The following is an 18086-nucleotide window of genomic DNA, read 5'->3' on the forward strand; positions in this document are numbered from 1 at the left end:
CCACACACACCTGCATGTCTCCAAGTCAGGTCTTTATTGAAAGTGGCAGGGGCCTCTCAATGTTCTATGAAAACTAACATATTAACCTCAGAATATTTCAGGAAACAATTCAATTTTCTTAAAAAACAAAACATTCTGGATGACACAAGTACTTATGAGCAGACACAGTACCTGATCCAACACCACAAGGCAAATCTATGGCCATCATGGGCCCCGGGAGGACAGCGGCCAGGACACTCCTCTGGGGGCTGCCCTGTTGCCTCTCCCCACCTCATGGGAGGAGGAGGCAGAGCTGCCCTGATAGTTGCTCTGCGCCTTGGTCTGAGCGGCCATAGGGCTGCATGAGTCTGCAGAAGACCCAGGCGTAGCTCATGAGGGCCACGCCGGCTGCTGGAGCCCCCGTGAGCAATACTGCTGGGCCAGGAGAGGGAGGAGGGCAGTGGGCATAGAGAACAGCGTCCCTGACGTGCAGAACAGCACACTGCAGGGGTGGAAGGAGACGGTGACCTGGTGACCTGGCATGTGAGGCCCACGGGATCCGACGTGTCCCTGCAGGCACGACACAGCACAGGGCACCTTCCAAGTCAGCACAGTTCTTACGGAGCTCAGAACAAAAACAAACGACCTTCCGTCCCCTATCTGAACAGCAGCGCGCTTCAGCGGGTGGATGTCAGGTGGTTTCTGTTGTGTGAAAACCTGCAGAGAGAAGAGCCCACTGCTGCGTGCGTGCACCTCTGTGCCCAGGCTCCTGACGGCCTCTTGGGTGTGCAGTCTGCGGTGGCAGCCCTGACAAGCCACCGCACCACGTGGGTCTGAAGGTGTCCCCAATGCACAGGGTCTCAGGAGCAGCAATGACTGGCCCAGACCCCACCCCCAGAGCTGCTGCCCAGGGGCGCCGGGAAGGGGTCCCTGTGTGTGGACCAGGACTTGGCGCATCTGCCGGCGGCATGGCGGTTGGACCCTAAGTCCGTTGGGCGGTGGAGGGCCCAGCATCTGTCCTGCCCTGTCTCTGTGCTAAGGACTCGAGTCAGCACAGGGGCAGCTCTGACGTTTTGCCACCAGCGTGTCAGAGTAGCTCCCGGGAGCCACCAGGTGGAGGGCAGAGGCCAGCTGAGGACAGCCATGTGGCCACTGAGGCCGGGACCCTGAGACACTGCCTCAGACACTTAGACTGGAAAGGCCCTGCCCACTCTCTCCAGCCCCAAAGTCTCCATGGCCCTGTGAGCTGGGTCCAAACAAGGAAGAGGATGCCACGCTGCGCCTTCCCAGAGTGAAGCGAGCCCATGTAGTGCCAAATGCAGCCACACCCACGAGTGGGCACTGGACCTCACCCCACGTCCAGCTTCTTGGTGGGGGTGCCCTCCCCGACCCTATGGCACGGCCGCCCTCACCTCTGCACTCGCTCCACCAGGTGCACCATCAGCTTGTCTGAGATGCCGGGGCAGGACTCCTCGGCCAGGCTGAAGGCGTTCTCCAGCTCCTCCAGCGCACCCACGCTCCCGCCGCTCTGCTTGTGCTTCTCTTTGAGCTGTGAAAAGACCACCACGCCTGACCCTGGACCCCAAGACAGGCCTTCAGGGAGCCTGCTCCTTTGCTCGGCCACAGTCACACTGGAGGCCTTCAGGGCCTTCGCCTAGGACCCACACCCGGGAGCCCTTCAGCAAGCCGGGAAGTGAGCCTCTGCCCCTGCCCTGCCAATGGGGACCCTAGTGGTCCTTCCCCACAGCACCTACCCTCCCCCTACACTCCAGGGAATCTCAGACCTCGGTTCTCAGGAGGGGACCAGATGGCTTCCTCCCAGCTGAGGGTCATGGAAGCCACTGAATGGGTCTAATCAGACCCAAAAACACGAAGCCCAGAAACTCCCAAAGCACACTGCACGACCAGGCCCAGATCTGACCTCCATCAGGACACCAGCATCTGAGCCTCCTGTCACCGGGTGTCACCCACCCTCGGAGGGCTGTGGCTGGATCAGCAGGCTGCCCAGGACCTGGGCCTGAGTGGCTGCTTCCCGCTGGGGTCTCCACATGGGCTGGGGCCAATGTCCCTCGACCGTGCTCCTCCCTTTGCCGTCCTCAGGCAGGCCCTGCCGTCACCACCTCTCACCCACATCGTCCATCCTCCCTCCCCAGGCTCCAGGTGGGGCTCCTGGAGGGCACACCTGGGCCCAAGCCCACTGGCCACGCCCTGGGCACAGAGATCCTGGCTGTATCACATTTCTGAGGACGGTGCTGACTGCCCATCAGCAGGTGAAGTTGATGCAGGGTCACGTGACTAACCAGGGCGGCACCTGCCCGGGGATGGACCCCGACTAAACCTTCTCTGTTTTCTCTATAGAAGGATCATCTGTGTTTGCACCTGAAGAAAAAAAAGTCACCCTAGGAACCCAGAGAACCTTGGCAGGTCTGGGAGTACAAAAGGAGTCATTGTAGCAGATTCTGCTCCTTCCACTCAGAAAACCCAGCCCATAATCAGCTGCAGGAAAGCTAGAAGCTGAAACCGCCCCACAGTGCTGTGAGGGAGACATCTCCGTGCAACAGTGTCACAGCCTTGTCCTTGACGGGACTCCAGGCCCAGCCCCAGCCCCATCCTCACCTCTCCGAAGACGGGCCGGACCAGCGTGGACAGGCACTGGGACCTCGGCTGCCTCTTGACGGGCTCCGCAGGCTGCAAAGGAGTGGAGGCCCAGGGTGAGCAGGGCAGTGCAGGCGACAGGCAGGGCACTCCCATCCCTGCCCAGGCTCTAGCCTTGAAGAGACAGAGACTGGGAGCAGCCTGTCGGGGCACATGTCCAGGGCCGGCCCCAAAACCATCAAGCCACCCGGATGGCCTGACTCTGAGGGCAACTCCCACCCTCTCCTGACTCTGAGGGCCTGTGACTCCCACCCTCTCCTCACAAATTTGGCTCCGAACAGGCCCTCATCTTCCCGGCACATGCTGGGGCTCAGGGTCTCCACACCAGGCCCGGTGTCACAGTGGGCTTCAGACCACCCCTGCCTTTCCCAAGCTCCTTGTCCAAGCTCCAGACACTGGGTGGACAAAGCTGGGTCCCGCATCCAGCCCATCCCACGGCCCCAGGGGTGCACAGAGGGCAAAGGCCAGGCCAGGAACAGACCTTCTGTGAACTGTGCAGAGCCGTCCCCTTGTGAAGCTTGCTGTGTGGACTCGGCCGGATGGTAGGGGGGAACGTCCAGATGGGGCCCTGCTCCCCGTCCTCCGCCTCGCCATCACTGAAGAGGATGAGGAGTTGCCAGGGCCAGTGGGGAGAGGGCCAGGAGGCATGAGGGCCTCAGGGCACACCGCACGGCCAAGGGAAACCCGAGGTACCAGACGGGGCTCTGCCAGGCCACGGGGTCCAGCTGATGCCTCAGCAGGCCCCGTCCTGCAGCCTTGAGGGGGTCCCTGCCCAACACTGTATCCGGTCACCCTCACCCCCAGGGCCCACGCCCCTGCTTCCGGAGTGGGGACCACCCACGTCACAGCACCTAGGGTCACCATGAGGATAAACCAGGTCCCTACATGTCAGAGTCCTCAGAGCTGGACTCCTCGCCATGCCCCTCTGACTTCCAGCGCTTATAGCGGTCGATGAGCTCCGTGAGGAAGGAGGTCTTCTTGGTGTAGCGGGTGATGAACTTGTGCTTCAGGAGCTCCTTGGCCGTGGGCCGCTGCAGGGGGTCAGGGGAACACTAGTCACTGGGCCCAGCCAAGCTCTGCCTAAGAGAAGCCAACGTGAGGCAGCCTGGACCGGGGCGGGTCCTCACGGCTACGAGGCTGGTGGGCCTGGGCCTCCGGGCTGTGCCGCCCACCCCGAGCGAACGCCCTCCCTCCACATCCTGTGTAGAAGGGACCGGGCCAGAGGCGGGCCTTACGAATCGGGGGTCTTTGTTGAGGCAGGCCTCCACGAACTCCTTGAAGGGCTTGCTGTGCTGGCCCTCCAGCGTGGGTGGGCTGTTCTTGGGAATCAGGAACAGGACGCGCATGGGGTGGAGGTCAGAGTTTGGAGGCTCCCCCTTGGCCAGCTCAATGGCCGTGATCCCCAGGGACCAGATGTCAGCCTGGACAGAACACAAGGACTGTCGCTGCCCTGAGCACCCGAGCCAGGCATGGTGCCCGCACCCGCCCGCCCGCCGCACCCACCTTGAAGTCGTAGGCCGACTGCTTGATGACCTCAGGCGCCATCCAGAAGGGGGTGCCCACGAATGTGTTCCTCTTAATCTGCGTGTCTGTGAGCTGCCCTGCTACCCCAAAGTCCGCCAGCTTCACGTCCCCCTGCTCCGAGAGTAGCACGTTGGCAGCTGCTTGACACAGGACAGGCGGGCGTCATCCCAGGCTCCACGTGGCTCCACCCCGGGCCCCCTGAGAAGGGCCAGGGTACCATCCACCTGGCCTCCTAGGGCACAGCAGGGCTGTCCTCAGGACCTCAGCCCTCCTTGCCGCTCTCAAACCCAGGGCCACCTAGGGCCACAGGCGCACTGCCAGCAGGAGCCCAAGGGCTCCACTCCGAGCTCCAGGGCTCTTCCTGCATTTGGCTTTTACAACAAATCCCAACGACAAGCGACTTCGCCCACTGGGGGCTACCGCAGAGGTGACCCTGACCAAGGGTGTGGCCAACACGGGCCTGCCAGGAAGCCCCCTGCTCCACCAGAATCGTCCCCTACATGACAGAGATGGCTTGTTGCCAGTGGCAAGTCCCTCCCCATGGGCTGGCCCAGCCTCCCGTCTGCTCTCAGCAGGGCCAGACCACACGCTGGGGCTACTCAGTTCTACACCTGCTGCTGTGCCGTGCGCCACAGGGAACCAACAACTCCAGCCAAGTGTGGCCCTTTCCTACACTCAGTCCACAGCTGGTTTCCTCAGCGTACGAGGAAACCGTTACAAGTAGTATCTTCTGGAAAGGGAGCGAGACAGGACTGCTCAGTTTCAGGGTGGCCACAAGGTTCTCTATACTCCAGACCCTGGGCACCACTTGCCACTTGCCCCTCACAGGCCCCGGCCTCTCTAAGGTCAGTGGGGCTCAGGACGTTACAAGAGCCACCTCCACCCCCAGCAGGACCTTTGATGTCTCGGTGGATCTTGCGTTCGGAGTGCAGATAATCCAGGCCCTTCAGAATCTCCCGCAGGATCGTGGCAATGTACGTCTCCTCCAGGGGACCTGGTTTAAGCTGGAGAGGAAGGTGCGACAGCAGGGCCTCAGCTCCTGTCCCAGGCCCAATGCCTGAGTTCTCTGCCTCTCTGACAGGGAAGGGCTGTCCCTGCAGATAGCTGGGGGCTTCGTGTTCCTTTACTTCCCAAACAGAACTAAGTTTCAGATGGGAGCGGGGTGGTGGAGGCTCTTTCTAAAGCATATAAACCAGCCTCACCTTACTGTCATGTAACAGAAAAATAGGCTCCCAGCCATCTCCCAGCAGGCCTGCCCCCGCCCACTCCCACAGGCCAGGATCCCTTTCAGCACCAACTGGGCAGACGTGCAGATGGCAGTTCATTTTTGCTTTAGACGATTCCTAATTAACACCTAACGTGCCATGACACCAAACGAGAGGTGGCCCCTGGAGCCCATGAGTCTGAGGGGCAGGGGACTCGGACACTGCATGACCCCCCACTGCCATGGCCTATGCCTCACCAAGTCCAGTGCTGAGCCGCCGCCCAGGTACTCCATGATGATCCACAGCTTGGTGCTCTGGGACCGGAGACAAACCCATCAGCATTTGGCAGCAAGAGGAAGGGCATGCTCCAGGGTGGGAGTCACAGGCCGGAGTCAGCCAGGGCCCAGGCCCCACCGGTCCCATCCCTGCCAAGAACCCTGAACAGGAAAGGGCTCTCTCGGCCTTGCCCATCTTCCCCTCCTGCCACACTACTGCTACAGATGCTCAGAGGACAGGTTGAGTACACACAGCAGTGGCTGACTCCACTTCACCAAGACCCCATCAAAAACCAGGCTGCTGATCCAGTCCTACAGGGCTGGGAAGAGGGCATGGCTGGCAAGCACGTGACCCGACACACCCATCACCCTCCTGGGCAGGATGGCCACAGCGTTCCCTACACCCCAGACACTGGCACCACCAGCCACCTGCTCCTCACAGGCCCACTCACCACTGCCAGCAGGGGCCCCCCAGAGTGCTCCTAACAGCGCGCTCACTGCATTACCACAGGCAGGCAAGTGGGTCCCAATGGCCATTTAGAGCCAACTGACCCTCGTGGACCCTGCTCACACCCTGCCTGCCCAGGGCAATTTCCCGGAGGGCATGCACTGAACCGTCAAGACCGCCTTGCACCCTCTGGCATGTCACTCAGTCCCTCTGACATGGAAGAGAGCCGGGCACAGCACCAGCAGGGTCCCCGCCTCCCCACAACAGGCACCTTTAGGTAGGAGCCAAAGTAGCGGGTGATGTAGGGGCTGTCGCACTGGCTGAGGACAGTGATCTCCTGCTGGATGTCCTCGATCTCATCCTCGGCCTCCTCCAGGTCGATGATCTTGATGGCCACCACCTCCTTCGTGTGGTTATCGATGCCCTTGTAGACCTCCCCAAACGAGCCCTTGCCAATGCGGTCGAGCTTGGTGAAGAGCTCCTCAGGGTCCACTCGAGAGTGCTGTGGGGCCAGGGAGGGGACAGAGGGCAGACAGCGCCGGTCACGAGAGGCGGGGGACAGGCAGAGGCTGCCCTGCTGGGGAGGAAGGGACCTGTAGGGAAGGGGGAGTCCGAGGGAGCGCACCTCAATTCTTCTCTGGTTTCTTCCTTTCTCCCTTTTTGTTCAAAAACTAAACTTGGCCGGGCGCGGTGGCTCACGCCTGTAATTCTAGCACTTTGGGAGGCCGAGGCAGGTGGATCACTTGAGGTCAGGAGTTCGAGACCAGCCTGGCCAGCATGGTGAAACCCCATCTCTAATACAAAAAAATTATCTGGGCGTGGCGGCTCGTGCCTGTAATAATCCCAGCTACTCAGGAGGCTGAGGCAGGAGAATTGCTTGAACCCGGGAGGCGGAGGTTGCAGTGAGCCAAGACCGCACCATTGCACTCCAACCTGGGCAACAAGAATCAAACTCCATTAAAAAAACAAACAAACAAACAACAACAAAAAAACCTAAACTGAACTTTCCATGCAAGGGAAAAAGTCCCCAGAAAGTATAAAGAGGCCAGGCCAACTCGATGAACCCTGCTGGAAACAGGAGCTTCAGGTGATGACACGGCATGAAGGTTGCCTCATCTAACCCGAACAACATGCCAGCCCCGTGACAGATGTTAATAGGTGAATGGCCCCTGGGGGTGAGGGGGGATTTGGGAGCTCTTACTTAATTTGCTATAAATCTGAAATTACTAAAAAATAAACTCATCAGGCCAGGCTTGGTGGTGCACACCTGAAATCCCAGCACTCTGGGAGGCCAAGGCGGGTTGATCACCTGAAGTCAGGAGTTCGCAACCAGCCTGACTAACATGGTAAAACCCCATCTCTACTGAATACAAAAAAAATTAGCCGGGCGAGGTTGCGCATGCCTGTGATCCGAGCTACTTGAGAGTCCAAGACAGAAGAATCACTTGAATCAGGGAAGCGGAGGTTGCGGTGAGCCGAGATCGCACCATCGCACTCCAGCCTGGGCAACAAGAGCGAAACTATGTCTCAAAAAAATAAAAAATTTAAAAAAAAAACCTCATCAAAAACAAAAAACCTCAGTATGTGTTAACCAAGTTCTCCTTCACTCCTGAAAGTCACGTATTTAGAAAGGGCTTCCCTCACCCCTACATAAGTCCTCCTGACAGCTACACCAGCGCGGAGTTAGAAACTTGATGCTTTCTTGATGCAGAAAGCTGCCTCACACAGTCCTCAGATTTAAAGAAGCAACGCCTAAAAGTTTCTGAGCCACTGGTGTGGAAGGTGCCTGGTCTGTGGCCCAGGCCCAGAGTCCAGGGGAAGCCAGCAGAGGTGTGTCCTCAAGCCTCGACCCTTTTTTAAATGTTTTTGAGATGGCTTTTCGCTCTGTCACCCAGGCTGGAGTGTAGTGGCGCAATCTTGGCTCACTGCAACCTCTGCCTCCTGGGTTCAAGCGATTCTTCTGCCTCAGCCTCCCAAGTAGCTGGAATTACAGGCATGCACCACCACCCTCAGTTAATTTTTTGTATTTTTAGTAAAGATAAGGTTTCACCATGTTGGCCAGGCTGGTCTCGAACTCCTGACTTCAGGTGATCTGCCCACCTCAGCCTCCCAAAGTGCTGGGATTACAGGCGTGAGCCACCACGCACGGCCCCTCCCCTAACAACATCAAGGGTCTTGATGCCAATTTAGTGTGGCAGAGCATAAAAAAGGCAAAACGGGCCGGGCGCGGTGGTTCACGCCTGTAATCCCAACACTTTGGGAGGCCGAGGCGGGCAGATCACGAGGTCAGGAGATCAAGACCACCCTGGCTAACACGGTGAAACCCCATCTCTACTAAAAAATACAAAAAATTAGCCAGGTGTGGTGGTGGGCGCCTGCAGTCCCAGCTACTCGGGAGGCTGAGGCAGGATAATGTCATGAACCCAGAAGGTGGAGATCGTGCCACTGCACTCCAGCCTGGGCGACAGAGCAAGACTCCGTCTCAAAAAAAAAAAAAAAAAAAAAAGGCAAAACGACTAATTATGCCACAAAAAACACTGAAGACAGGACAGGTCCTTGGGTGGGGGTGCCCTCCACATTCCTGGGCCTGGGGAGACCGTGCCCTCCAAGAAGGATAGGGTATACCACACACAGCCCTCACGCTCACCCCCTGGACACCTGTGTGCTGGGTCCACCCCAGGCCTAAGCCCAGCGGAGGAGCTGGCTGAAGCCAACTGGACACTGCACCAGCCTGAGGCGACATTTCCGTGTGAAACTGCCAATAAGCTGACCTCCCAGGGTTCCTAACCAGGAGGGTGGAAGGGGCGGCACACAGGCCCCCACCTTGAAACATGCTGCTGCACATCCCTTTTTGAGCGCCAGACCCCGAGGTGACAGGAACTCTGGGGAAGGAAAGGCAGTTAGGGGAGGGCCAGAGGCCACCTAACCTTTCCCTGCAAGGCTGGCTTGTCAAGGCCCGGGGGTGTGCAGGTGGCCCCCATGCAGCAGCTAGAGCAGGCCAGCTGCAGTGTAGCCCAAAGGTCTGGCCAGTTGAGACAGCTGGTCGAGTCAAAAGTGACCTTTCTCATTCTCTCATCAGTACAGCAGCCCAGTCCTAAAGCCAGTACCCATGGAGGAAACAGCAGGGGGTGCCTTGAGCCCACCTGCTACCAGGAGTCCCCAAAGCCAAGGTCAAGAAACTCGGCAGGATAGAGAGAGCTGAGTACTGCCTGGGGTCATTCCGGTCAAGGTGAGCTGTGTCTGCCCCCAGCCCCATCACTGCAGCTGACCATGTGTTCTAAAGAGAAGCCAGGAAAAATTCAAAGCTAACAAGTCACAGGTGCTCAGCTGTCTCCAGGTTGAGGGTGGGTGGCACAGATGAGGTCAGAACCAGCCCCCATCTGAAAGGAAAGTCAACCCAGAACATGCAATCTTTTTTTGAGATGGGGGGTCTCGCTGTGTGCCCAGGCTGGTCTCCTCAGCCTCCTGAGTAGCTGGGACCACAAGTGCATGTCAAAGCATAAGCTCATCAGCCCACTGGCTGTCACAGGTAAGCAGTCAGTGTTAAAATATCACCCTCCTGCCATAGAGAGCATCATCTCCGTTTCCTCCTCCGTTTGCTCCATTTCTGGTGGAGGACCACCCGTTCCTAGCCCAGTCCTGGATGCCAGGTGCAGGACAAGGTTAAGAAGCAGCCCCTCTTCTTTTTCTTTTTTTTTTGAGATAGAGTCTCGCTCTGTTGCCCAGGCTGGAGTGCAGTGGCGTGATCTCAGCTCACTGCAACCTCCACCTCCCAGGTTCAAGCGATTCTTCCACCTCAGCCTCCCGAGTAGCTGGACTTACAGGCACCCGCCATCATGCCCCGTTAATTTTTTTTTTTTTTGAATTTTTGTAGAGACAGGGTTTCACCATGTTGGCCAGGCTAGTCTTGAACTCCTGACCTCAGGTGATCTGCAGAAGCAGCCCCTCTTCTGCCTGCTCCTCCTCCAGCAGGCCCAACGCCACCTTGTCAAATCCTCCGTTTGCTCAGCCCATCAACGCTTACTCAGGGCCCTGGGACGCTGCTCCACCGAGCCGTTAGCCTGTAGGCCTGGCCTCAGCCTCAACCCAACCCTGCCAAGCACCCCAAGGGAGTCCTCCTGGGGATTCCAGAGGTCTGGTTGGTGCCCTGAGCTTGTGTCCTCCCATCTACTCCTGTCTAAGGTGGCCTGAGAGAGGGCCTGGAGAAAGCAGGGCCATGGCCTGGCAGCATTACCCAGCACCACCAGCCCTCCAACTCCCAGAGATCCCTTTCCCACTCTTCAGGCCTCTCTGGATGACGCGTCCTCCCGCCCTGCTCTACTCCCTGCTCCCTGCTGAGGCCATGCTGCTCTCCACACAGGGCCTGGAGCTGAATCTGCTCCATCACAGCAGCCCCGGAAGGGAAACCCCTGGGTGGGCACTCAGACCTCTACTGCTTCACAGCAGGGGAGCACAGCGGACCCCTAAGCCAGAGCCAGGGCTCATCAGCCCAAGCAGAAACTGTGTGACAGGAACCCTCTTGGCTGTGATCCTGGCCCTACAATGACATCACAGGCCAAGCCAAGGCAAGCCATCCCCACCCCCACCTGGAGAAGAAAGGGTAAGTGGGCCCCTGGCCTGGAGGCTGCGAATCCTCTTTTGGATGTAGCAGCAGCTGTGGCCTGGATGATCACTCGGGCCACTCAGCTGACTCGGGCGGTGGACACCTGTTCTCCACATTAGCCCTGGGGCTGCCAGGTCTGGGGCCTCCACTTGCCAATGTGTCTGCTGTCAGTGTTGCCCCACAAAACAAGGGGAATGACCCAGCACACATAGCTGAGTGGTGATACAGTGCTCTGGCACCCCACAGCCATTCAGGCCCTCCAGGGCCAGGCAGGAACTGGCCATGTAGAGGGGAGAAGTCTAAGGCAGGAGCACAGGCTATGGGGGGAATGCGCCCCACTCTCCCACAAAGGGGCTGCCCCACAGGTCCACAGGATACCATGGCAACCATCTCAGGAGAAAACCACAGCCCCTCAGGTTTTCTGCCACTATATGAAGTCAAGTCTCTCATCATCCAGGCTGGGACAAAGGGATCCCTAAAAGGACAAAAGGAGCTTCCTACCTTTGGAATCCCTTCTCCAATGTGCCCGCACTCCCTTCCCTGTGTGTGATCGCACCAAGAACCAACAGCACACAGTTACGGGGCACCTCGGAGCTCCAATTTCTCATCCTGTGACCCAAAGGAGTTATTTCTGCAGTTCTTAAAAATAAACTGGTGGCCGGGCGCGGTGGCTCATGCCTGTAATCCCAGCACGTTGGGAGGCCAGGGCAAGCAGATCACCTGAGGTCAGGAGTTTGAGACCAGCCTGACCAACATGGTGAAACTCCGTCTCTACTAAAAATACAAAATTAGCTGGGCATGGTGGCGCATGCCTGTAATCCAAGCTACTTGGGAGGCCGAGACAGGAGAATCACTTGTACTTGGGAGGCAGAGGGTGCAGTGAGCTGAGATTGCACCATTGCACTCCAGCCTGGGCAACAAAAGCGAAACTCCGTCTCAAAAAAATAAAAATAAAATAAAATAGACTGGTGGCAGATTTTTCTCCCAGCACCTTAGTCATGTAAGTTACCAGATACAGAATGCCAAAAGCAAACCAAAAATCTGTTAGCTTAATTCAGCATCAGTCAGCAAGCCCCAGTCTCATCTGTGACCACGCAGGTCCAGGTTGCCTGGCCCAACAGCTGCACATGGTGTTCCGGGTCTCTAGGCTGGTCCGGTTTCCTCCAAAGCAGCCCTGACTCCAGTTCCTGCCCCTACGCGAACAGACGCCCTTCCTGTTCCACTGCAGGCCCAACTCTCCGTTCAGCACATAGGAGTGAACAAGGAGGGCCACACATTTTAGCGGCGATTCCAACACCTTAGGTAGAGCCAAGGCATCAAGAACAAAACCGAACAGCTAAGATGTAAGAAAACCCAGCGGCCAGAGTCAAAAAAGTGGGGAGGGGTAGAGAATGCAAGTCCCCAGGCCCCAGGTTGGCTGTCCCCACCCTCCTTCCCCGGCAAGCCCTTTGGCACCAGCAGCTGGTCCTCATTCCAGGCTAAGGGCTCGCCGTAGTGGTTCCCTCCGAGGCTGTCCCACCAGACGCTTAAAGGTGGCTCCATAGTGGAAACGACTTCTTTAAAGAAGAAAGATGAGTCTCATGTTCACAGGGGTTAAACGGTCCTGCACAGAGCAGCCTTTTCACCCTCCCCTGGGCCAAAGCACACACGTGTTCTCTGCTTTCCCTGCACACCGGCCACTCAGATCTGCTTCTCCACAATCTCAGCCCCTCAGCGCCCGTCAGGGTCTCCCCTACAGCCCCTGCCCAGCCCAACACGGCCAGAATGACCCGTGGCCCAGGCCGAGGCCGCAGGGTGGCCCCCGACCTTCCACTGCCTTCAGATGCTGACATGAGGTTCCCGCCCCGCGCTGGGGGCAGCGCCCTGTCCCTGCGCCGGTGTCTCTTCACGCACCTCCACCGCCCTCGCACAGGCGGAGCCACCAGGGGCTCGGTTTCTAGAGGCCTGCGAGCTTCTGCCACGCAAAACGCCACAGGCACACGGCAGAGCCCCGGGGCCGCCCTGCGCCCACCTCAGGACGGCTCCGCTGGTCGCACGACGCGCGCTCCTTCCCTCACCCCACTGCCCGCTCCGGCGTGGCGCTCCCCTCTGAACCCCCAGGAGACTCTGGAGCCCCTCGGTGAGAGACCGCTAGTCTTCCTGACCTGCACCCTTCTCACCTGGTTGGCAAATCCCCGGAGGTGAGCCATGGCCGCGCCGCCTCAGACCCTCCGCCAGCAGCCCCAGGAGGCGTCTGGATCCCGCGGAGAGGCGCGAAGCCGGCTAGCTCGCCCCTGCGGCGTCAGTCCACTGCGAGGGACACCGGGGGCGCTCGGTGCCCAGTTCAGTCATCTGAGACCGAGCTCCGGGGCGGCGGGCTCCACGGAGGGGGGGGCCCAGGAGACCCCCCAGGCCGCCGGGGCCCCGCCACGCCCGGGCCTAACGCCCAGGCTCCCGGGGGCTCGCCGCCCCTCCCGTCCCCGCCCCCACCTCTTCCAAGGCAGCTTCCTCCCGGTGCCCCCGCCCCGGTGTCCCCGCCACCGAGCCCCGCCCCGGGCCCCTCCCTCTGCCCCCTCCCCAACCGCCACAAGCGCCCCGCCCGGCAGCGCGCCCACCTCCGCGGGGCTCCATCCCGGCCTCCCCCGGCCCGCTCTGCAGCGCCCGCGAAGGCTCCCACCCGCAGCCTCTGTTCGCCCGGGAACCCCGGGCCTCCCAGCCCGCGAAGCAACGGTGGTGGCGGCAGCGACCGGAGAAAGCCCGGAGGCGACGGCGAGGGCGGTGCTCGGCGTCGCGGCCCGCGCACGGCTCTCTGGGACCCCGAGTCCCACCGCCCACTCCGGGCCCGGAAGCCTGCTGGCGTTGGACTACAAGTCCCGGCAGGCCGCGCGAGTTGGGGGGGGGGCCGGGGCTCGCATGCGCGCCGCGAGGCTCTCTGGGACCCCTAGTCCTGCTCCCGAAAGGTTTGGACTGCGTCTCCCGGCAGGCCGCGCGCCTGGGCGGGCGGGGCACGTGGTCGTTGTCGCGTCGCGCCCTCCCTGCCTCGCCCTCGCGGGTCTTCTGCGTTTGCTGGCGCCTGCCAGGCGTCGTCTCCGACGTTACGGCGGCCGCGCGGCCCTCTCCCTTGGGCTCTGCCCTGCGCAGCCCTGGTTCGAGCCGGCCAGTGAGGCCCGGCGCCCTCCCCGCCTCGCCACGAGGATCCACCGCGGCCGCCCAGGCTTCTAGCCTTGTCCTCACGGCACGGAGATAAGCCCGCGCTGGCCACATCGCGAAGCCCCTGTTCGCACTGAGACCCCGCCCGGGATCACGCGCACAGGCCAGGGCGCACCAGGCCTTGGAGAAGCTACCGGCACAGCCCATTCCTTGGGCGAGTTGCTTCGCCTCTCCTGCCTCAGTTTCCTTACCTGTAAAGGGGTGGTCATAGGACATCCTTGGTCACACCGTGGTGGGACCCACCTGGGCTAGAGCGCGGGACGCGCCCAGGACAGTGACTGCTGCTGGAAGCCGTCATGGCACTCCCCAGGGTCCGGGAAGGACTTGCAGAGCCCAAGGCTATCTGGTGCGTCCCCGTGCCCCGTGGGCCGCCAGGTCATAGTGCCCCCTGTGTGCATTCCCCTAGTGCACCGCAGGGATCCCCACCTGTCCGGTGAGGAAGATTTGTCCCTCCTCCATACTGTGTCCACCCTTACAGGCCCTCACTCTCCATGATGGCTCAGCACAGGTGACTATCCTGACCTCCTCACATCCCTCCTTCTTCGAGAGGGTTCTGGCGTTTCTCTCTGCTCCCTGGTGCGTGTCTTCTCATGGTGCACTGCCGAGTCCTTTAAGAAGCTATGCTTCCCTGTCATGCGTCCAGGACAGCCCCTTGAACCCCTCCTGGGTCCGCATCTCTCATCACCCCTGCTTCTTTACATACTGACTTGGCTTTGTTTGTGCTTTGACTCCCCAGGAGAAAGTGGGCTTCCTGCAAGCAGAGCTGTGCCCAGGACCATGCCAGCCCATGGCAGGCGCTCAGTAATGTTTGTTGAATGAATGTGTAAATGCATGAAGATAATATATGTATTTAATGCATGTAAATAGATGCCTGCTGCATCTCTGGCCTTCGTGTGGTCAGTAATCGCTGCACTTTTCCGAAGTGCCTAGAAGCTGGGAGCAGTGGCTCACACCTGTAATCCCAGCACTTTGGGAGGCTGAGGCAGGCATATCACTTGAGGTTAGGAGTTCGGGGCCAGCCTAGCCAACATGGTGAAACTTCATCTCTACTAAAAATACAAAAATTAGCCAGGCATGGTAGTGCGTGCCTGTAGTCCCAGCTACTAGGGAGGCTGAGTCAGGAGAATCGCTTGAACCTGGGAGTCGGAGGTTGCTGTGAGTCAAGATCGTGCCACGGTACTCCAGCCTGGGAGACCGAGCAAGGCTCTGCCTCAAAAAAAAAATTAATAAAAGTGCCTAGAAGAGTTTTTCAGCCTTTGTCCGCTTTTGGCCAATTGTTAATCCTTTGCTCCTGGCTGCTGTCTTGCTAAGCTGCCGTCTGGACTTGATCATCACCATGTCTTTTCCTGCATTGACCTTCCAGGCCCTTCATCCCGTTTCTCTTGTTTTCCATTTCTTTTTTGTTGTTGTATACTTCTATTATTCTTCGGGGTTTTTGTTTGTTTGTGTGTTTGTTTTGAGACGGAGTCTCACTCTGTCTCCCAGGCTGGAGTGCAGTGGTGCGATCTTGGCTCACTGTAACCTCCGCTTCCCAGGTTCAAGCGATTCTCCTGCCTCAGCATCCTGAGTAGCTGGGATTATAGGCATGCGCCACCACCCCCGGCTAATTTTTGTATTTTTAGTAGAGACGGGGTTTCATCATGTTGGTCATGTTGGTCAGGCTAGTCTCAAACTCCTGACCTCGTGATCTGCCCACCTCTGCCTCCCAAAGTGCTGGGATTACAGGCATGAGCCACCACGCTCGGCCTTATTCTTCGGTTTTATCTTTCAACTTTCATATAAAAATTTTCTTTTCAGTGATTCTTTCTTTTTTTTTTTTCCAGATAAGGTCTTACTCTGCCACCCAGGCTGGAATGCAGTGCGGCAATTTTGGCTTACTGCAACCTCGACCTCCCAGGCTCAAGCAGTCCTCCCACCTCAGCTCCCCATGTAGCTGGGTCCACAGGCACATGTCACCACATCCAGCTAATTTTTGTAGAGACGGGGTCTCCCCATGCTGTCCAGGCTGTTCTCAAACTCCTGAGCTCAAGTGATCCTTCCGCCTCAGCCTTCCAAAGTGCTTTCAAAGTACAGGTGTGAGCCACTGAGCCTGGTCTCTATTTTTCACCTCCAAGAAATTTTAGTTTTTTCTCTGGGCACTCACTTTCTTCCTTGGGAATATGGCGCTAATAGTAATTTTCTTGTAGATTGTGAGAATAACACCGTATGTGGCGGGCCTGGCCCTTGGCAGGTGCTCAGAGAGTCACTGTGTTTATTATTGACAAGGCTGACCTTGGGTGGGAGGAGGGAACACTCACAATTGAGCCCCTTGGGCAGCTTGCCTTCAGGTCCAGTCACTTGGTGACTGCAACAGCCCTCCGAGGCAGGCAAGGGATAACTAAGAGATAAAGGGACTTGCCCAAGGCCACAACCAGAATATGGCAAAGACAGGATTGAACCCAGGTCTCCTGAGTCCTGTTTGTATGCTGCTGGGAATTCAGGTAGGAGTGGAGAGAAGCTGGAGTTGGACTTTGTGTCAACCTGGGTCAGGTGTGAGTTGGCCAAGCCACCCTCTGGTTTGACAGACAAGGAAATGAAACCCAGAAAGAGGACAGCATAGCAGCATCTGGATTAGAACTGGGTTCCCCTTCTGATTAAGATAAGAGATCGGGCACTTGAGCTTGTTCTTCTTTCCCTACCAGGGACCTGATAACTTGTCAAAAGGGGCTCAGGAAGGGAGGCTAAACCCTGAAACTGTTCAGAGAAAGGAGTGGGTTCCCAGCAGGTGAGTGCCACAAATGTCCAGAGGTAAAGCTTGGTGACAGTGAAACGGGGGGAAGAAGCCTTCACTTGAGCCCCCTCCATTGGATACAGAGCCCTGGAAAGGTGAGGGGCTGGAGCTGGGGGAGAGGAGGTCGACAGCAGAGACACCATGGAGACAGGCATGTGCATGAGTCAACAGCTTCCCACTCCTCATCCCTCCATCCCCTCACACACACAAATCATACAGCAACAGGGTTTCCTAGCATAAATAATGTGGGGGTATTCCAGAAAAAGACACCCCTGTAAGGTGGGATTTAGGCTGGCCTGAGAGTGGGCTTCCTACACAGTCTTTCTACAGCAAAGCCCAGCGCTTGACAAGTCCTGCTTTTGAATGCAAACTCCTTGTGAGCTTCCTAACACCTCAGTCTTAGTCTCTTAAAGACTGCTAAGGATATTGGGTATTTGGGAAGACTTTCAACATGAACAATAGAGACCAACGTAAATTAGAAAGATGACGTGAGAAGAAATAGAAACACAGAGAAATGAAGAGCATTCTGGAACCTCGTTAGAACATTCCTAGAACAAACACAGAATGCTTCAAGAAACAGCCCAAGAAAAGGCTATCAGGAGATAAAATGACAATAGATTAAAATTACCGCAGGCTCTTGGATTCTTTCTTTTGGAGAAGTCAGCCTAAGAAATCTACCCAGAAACTCATGTGGAAAAGACACACAAAGGTAGATGCACAGCCAGCCCTGAGCTGTGTGGCCACCCCAATGTCAGACACATGAATGGAAATGGAATTCCAGCCTAGGTGAGCCTTCAGACAGCACCACCCCTAGGTTCTGTCACCACAACTCTTAGGAGGAGCCACTCAGCTGGGCTCAGTGAACCCACAGAACCAAAGACATTGATAACATGTTTTAAGAAAAGTAAAGTTTAGGCTGGGCGCGGTGGCTCACGCCTGTAATCCCAGCACTTTGGGAGGCTCAGGCTGGTGGATCACTTGAGGTCAGGAGTTTGAGACCAGCCTGGCCAACATGGTGAAACCCCGTCTCTACTAAAAATACAAAAATTAGCTGGGCATGGTGGCACACGCCTATAGTCCCAGCTACTTGGGAGGCTGAAGCAGAAGAATTGCCTGAACCTGGGAGGTGGAGGTTGCAGTGAGCTGAGATCATGCCACTGCACTCCAGCCTGGGCGACAGAGCAAGACTTTGTCTCAAAAAAAAAAAAAGAAAAAGAAAGTTTATAATTTCAGCATGTTGGAAGGTCAAGGTGGGAGAATCACCTGTGTCCAGGAGTTTGAGACCAGCCTGGGCAACGTGGCAAAGCACTATGTATACAAAAAATACAAAAAACTTAGCTGGATGTGGTAGTGTGTACCTATGGTCCCAGCTAGTTGGGAGGCTCAGGTGGGAGGATTGCTTGAACTCAGGGAAGTGGAGGCTGCAGTGAGCTGCGAT

The 18086-nt window shown here is 57.8% G+C and overlaps 1 protein-coding gene across 8 annotated transcripts; it reads right to left on the reverse strand.

Moving 5' to 3' along the window:
• Nucleotides 1–17: 17 nt before the first annotated feature.
• On the reverse strand, nt 18–14451 carry STK25 (serine/threonine kinase 25). 8 transcript variants are annotated; one of them, XM_063791791.1, is made up of 13 exons: nt 13346–13670; nt 12849–12978; nt 7490–7587; nt 6358–6588; nt 5621–5677; nt 5054–5162; nt 4138–4295; nt 3870–4055; nt 3520–3665; nt 3116–3230; nt 2596–2667; nt 1392–1528; nt 18–696 (listed from the first exon to the last, which is right to left on the reverse strand). In XM_063791791.1, the coding sequence occupies exons 5-13, from the start codon at nt 5654–5656 to the stop codon at nt 657–659; spliced, it is 999 nt and encodes a 332-aa protein (XP_063647861.1). In that variant the 5' UTR covers nt 5657–5677; nt 6358–6588; nt 7490–7587; nt 12849–12978; nt 13346–13670; the 3' UTR covers nt 18–656. The 8 variants fall into 8 exon arrangements, with proteins under 8 accessions (XP_063647861.1, XP_063647860.1, XP_016806421.2 ...); XM_063791790.1 differs by having other exon boundaries at nt 13284–13555; XM_016950932.3 differs by lacking the exon at nt 7490–7587 and having other exon boundaries at nt 13346–13666.
• Nucleotides 14452–18086: the final 3635 nt, after the last annotated feature.

The sequence above is a fragment of the Pan troglodytes genome, chromosome 13 (assembly GCF_028858775.2).
Source record: "Pan troglodytes isolate AG18354 chromosome 13, NHGRI_mPanTro3-v2.0_pri, whole genome shotgun sequence".
NCBI classification, from domain to species: domain Eukaryota; kingdom Metazoa; phylum Chordata; class Mammalia; order Primates; family Hominidae; genus Pan; species Pan troglodytes.